This window comes from Lactuca serriola, chromosome 8 (assembly GCF_051521515.1).
Source record: "Lactuca serriola cultivar US96UC23 chromosome 8, Lser_US96UC23_V15, whole genome shotgun sequence".
NCBI lineage: Eukaryota > Viridiplantae > Streptophyta > Magnoliopsida > Asterales > Asteraceae > Lactuca > Lactuca serriola.
The window spans coordinates 120404539-120408227 of NC_136415.1; the positions used below are offsets into that span (position 1 = coordinate 120404539).

Consider the following 3689-nt stretch of genomic DNA (forward strand, 5'->3'; position numbering starts at 1 on the left):
CTTTAATTTTCACAGGATAAAGTTAATGAATATCAAACCACAACAAAACCCAAATCAAAATTACCTTGTAATCAAAACCGAACAATATCAACATCAAAATGTTGAAAATCAAAACCTGATGAAAATCTCGATTCCAAAATCAAAATCAAAGCTAAAAATCAAGACCTAATGAAAATCCAGATTCCAAATGAAAAATCAAAACATGGTGAAGATCCCAATTCCAAAGCAACCATTGATTTTAATATCTAAATTCCATAATCAAAACCAAAGCCAAAGCCAAAAATCAAAATCAAACCTGAGGAGTAGGTCTCGAGGAAGCGACCATCGATTCCAAAGCAACCTAAGTTCAATTAAACACATCGAACACCCATGAATACCCACTTCTATAGGTTACGTTATACTTTGAATCGATTGGGGTTGCGAACATTGGGTGGATCGTTGTTTTAGGGTTAGCTCTTTACATCGCGTTCTTCGCCCCTGGTATGGATCTGGTTCCATGGACGGTGAATTCTAGGATATACCCGGAATCGTATAAAGGGATATGTGGAAGGATGTCGGTGACGGTGAATTGGGTGTCGAATTTAGTGGTGGCGCAGAGCTTTCTCTCGATTGCAAAAGTTGTTGGGACTGGTTGGACGTTCTTAATTTTGGTTGTCATTGTTGTTCTTGTGTTTGCGTTTGTGTTTGTGTTTGTGCCGGATATAAAAGGGTTGAGTTTTGAGGAAGTCAAAAGGATATGGAAGGAGAGAGCTTGGGGGAGGAGCAAGTGATTTCAATCTGAAGCCCGAATTCAGGCTTCTCTTCATTTATTTTGTAAACGTGTGCCTAGTAATTGTATTGAACATTCATCCGAAAGGAGTTTGGAAATTTGATGTAGTTAGAAAACCTTAGAAAGAGCTATGATTCATTTGAATTGAGTTAATTGGAGGAATCTGAAACATTTTGTATTAAACAAAAAAAAGTCAAATAATCAAGTGTGACAAGGGAAGTCAACAAACAAAAATGATACATGGCATATAAAACCTATTGTATTAGGTTGAGTGACCAAATGAACAGGTAAAAAACAACATTATTCCCTTAAAAAAGCACGAAAAAAACTTCAGAAATTAAAAGGGCAAAATCGAAATATATAATAGTGTTTTTACATCATTTTCCCTATTTTTTAATAGATAATTAGATTTGATTGTATTGTTAATAGAGATAGTCTAATCCTCGCACCTAATTCCTAACATACACACATTTTGTCATAACACGGTTAACACCCCATTCCTAATATTGCACATAGTCCTTTTGTCATAAACCTTTAATATATAACAATTTTTTTAAGACAGCTATTTGGTGTTTTTTGTGATCAATCACAATGCGACAAATGAGATATCAAAGTGACCGAGAAAAAGACAAATAGATCAAAATTTTATGACCATTAAACTGTGCCAAAAATTATATTACTCAATTCAATAGTTTTGAACAATTCTATTACAAAAAGCAAACGCCTATGGATACAAGAAATATCGTCAGCAGTTCATCTGATTCCCATGTCTATACTAAAAAAAAGAGAAATTTAACCTTTCAAGCAAAAAGGATAACAAAACTAGTAGTATACTACGAGCCCAATCATCAGTGGATGATCAATCAAAACATACCTCACCGATCCTCATGGTGCTCAACGAGAGTAGAGCCTTCTTCTTTCACTACATACTGAATCTAAGAAAGATTCTACAAAAAGATTCCGCCATCTAACGCATTGACATCAAAGTCCTGACCCTTTTCTCCCTTTCAGCTTTTTTAGCAGTTGGGGTTCTCTTCAATCTGTGCAATTCCTCCATCACCACCTTCTCAACAATGTCAATGGAGTTTAGCAGCTTCTTTTGGGGTGTCAGGAACTCTGAATCTCCGCCATCTTGATTTGTAACGTCTGTAAATATCTTCAATGGCGGTGGTCTGAATGTCTTCGTTGCTAATTTGGGATTTGGGGTAACTAAAGAAAGCTCGTGCTCGAGGTGAGCACCAAATGGTGAAGGATCATGAACAGCAGGCTGATGATCAATCCTTACTGGGTTTGGGCTCCCCAAAACTTGACCTCCGCCATCTACCAAATGCGCTCTTCTTCTCTCAATTGCCTGTGTAACGAATTCATCATATAATCAATACCATGTTTCTGTGCAATCCAATTATTGGCAACATTGATCAAGAATGAAATCAAGAAATGCTAATTGGAAGCCATTGAAAGGTTTAAGGAACATAATCGAATGAAGGTTAACAAAATCCAGATCTACATGGAAACATATAACTGCAATCTATCGATTTGATGTCTTGATTTAGAAGAAGATATTAATTGTGTTAGGAGAGTCATACCCGAACGACATGAGTGATGTCACCAAGAGGAGTACGTGGATACCAAGAAGGTAACACGCTCTGAGATCCCGGACGTCTTCCTCTACCTCGTCGGACAGTGCTACCTGACGGCGGAGTGTTCTGATTCCGGCTACCACGTCGATAGACCGTCCCCGGTGTTCCGAAAAGACCCCTCCCAGCACCACCTCCTCTAGCGGCGGCACCAGTAATGGTTCGAGTAGAAGGGGCCCCTTCCATCGGTTGACCTGAAGTCCCACCAGTCAACGGCGTCGCACCCCACCTGAAAGGAGTCCGGCTAAAACCCCTCTCATTATCACCATCGTCCGGAAGAATCCCTAAGCTATCGACCGAACCCCGACGAATACGGTATATATCTGCAACTCCGTTGTTTGGCCTCGCTAATCGGTCTCTTGCTTCCGGCATTTTTAATATTTTAATCTGCATAACAAAATCGATTATAGATCAACTAACTATTCACGAGAATCTACGACAGAAATCGGATATAAAATCACATTCATCGAAGTAAGATCTATTCACAATTTGAAACCAATTACTACTTTCACTATTCAGATGTTTCGCCGGAAATGGAATACTATGGAAACCTAAGTGGATTTAGACGAAAAGATTCCATTTCTCATTGACCTAGATGATAAATTGTTGAGTTGAAAATGAATAATGTTTACCTGATAACTGGTGTGTTATGGGTAAGAAATGTTGAAGGTGCTCAGATGAAACAACAATGGAGGCGACCCTCTACTTTTGAAGACGCCGTTGATGAACTGAAAGAGAAAGAGAGCTTTGGAAGAGGCGAAAATGGCGAATTTTGAAATGAAAATCGGGCGGTTTATATAACCCAAAAGCAATTTCCATTTCGAAAGGCGAAAATTATTTTTGAATAATTTTTAATTGTCGAGCACGAGACTGAAATTTCAGTGTAAGTTTTCAAAATTCAAATGTGTTTTCAATTGGCGGGGTGAATTTGCTCTTGTTAAGTTACTAAAATGCCCTTGGTGGTGGAAGACTGGAAGTTGTGTTTGTTCGTTTGTAGGGGGGTTGGAAGCGTAAAAATGTCAAAGCGACATGTCATATTAGATAATTTGAACATCAGTAAATAAGTAAAGCAAACAATTAACAAATAATAATCACCATTTTTATTAGTTTGGCTAAATTACGGTTTCCTCCCCATAGTTTGTTGAACGTTAGAGACGACGTTCCAATAAAATAAATTTTAAAAGTATATGTAACTAAAATCAAGTTTTATAATATTCTGTTAAATAATTTTTAAAAGTATTTCTTACAAAGATCAAGTTTTATTATATTGGGTTAATGATTTT

General features: G+C 37.4%; 1 protein-coding gene across 1 annotated transcript; it reads right to left on the reverse strand.

The window, feature by feature from the left end:
• Positions 1–1412: 1412 nt before the first annotated feature.
• LOC145070987 (protein POLYCHOME-like) lies at positions 1413–3192 on the reverse strand. Its single transcript, XM_079017938.1, has 3 exons — positions 3039–3192; positions 2356–2793; positions 1413–2120 (listed from the first exon to the last, which is right to left on the reverse strand). The coding sequence occupies exons 2-3, from the start codon at positions 2776–2778 to the stop codon at positions 1737–1739; spliced, it is 807 nt and encodes a 268-aa protein (XP_078874064.1). The 5' UTR covers positions 2779–2793; positions 3039–3192; the 3' UTR covers positions 1413–1736.
• Between the last annotated feature and the right edge of the window lie 497 nt (positions 3193–3689).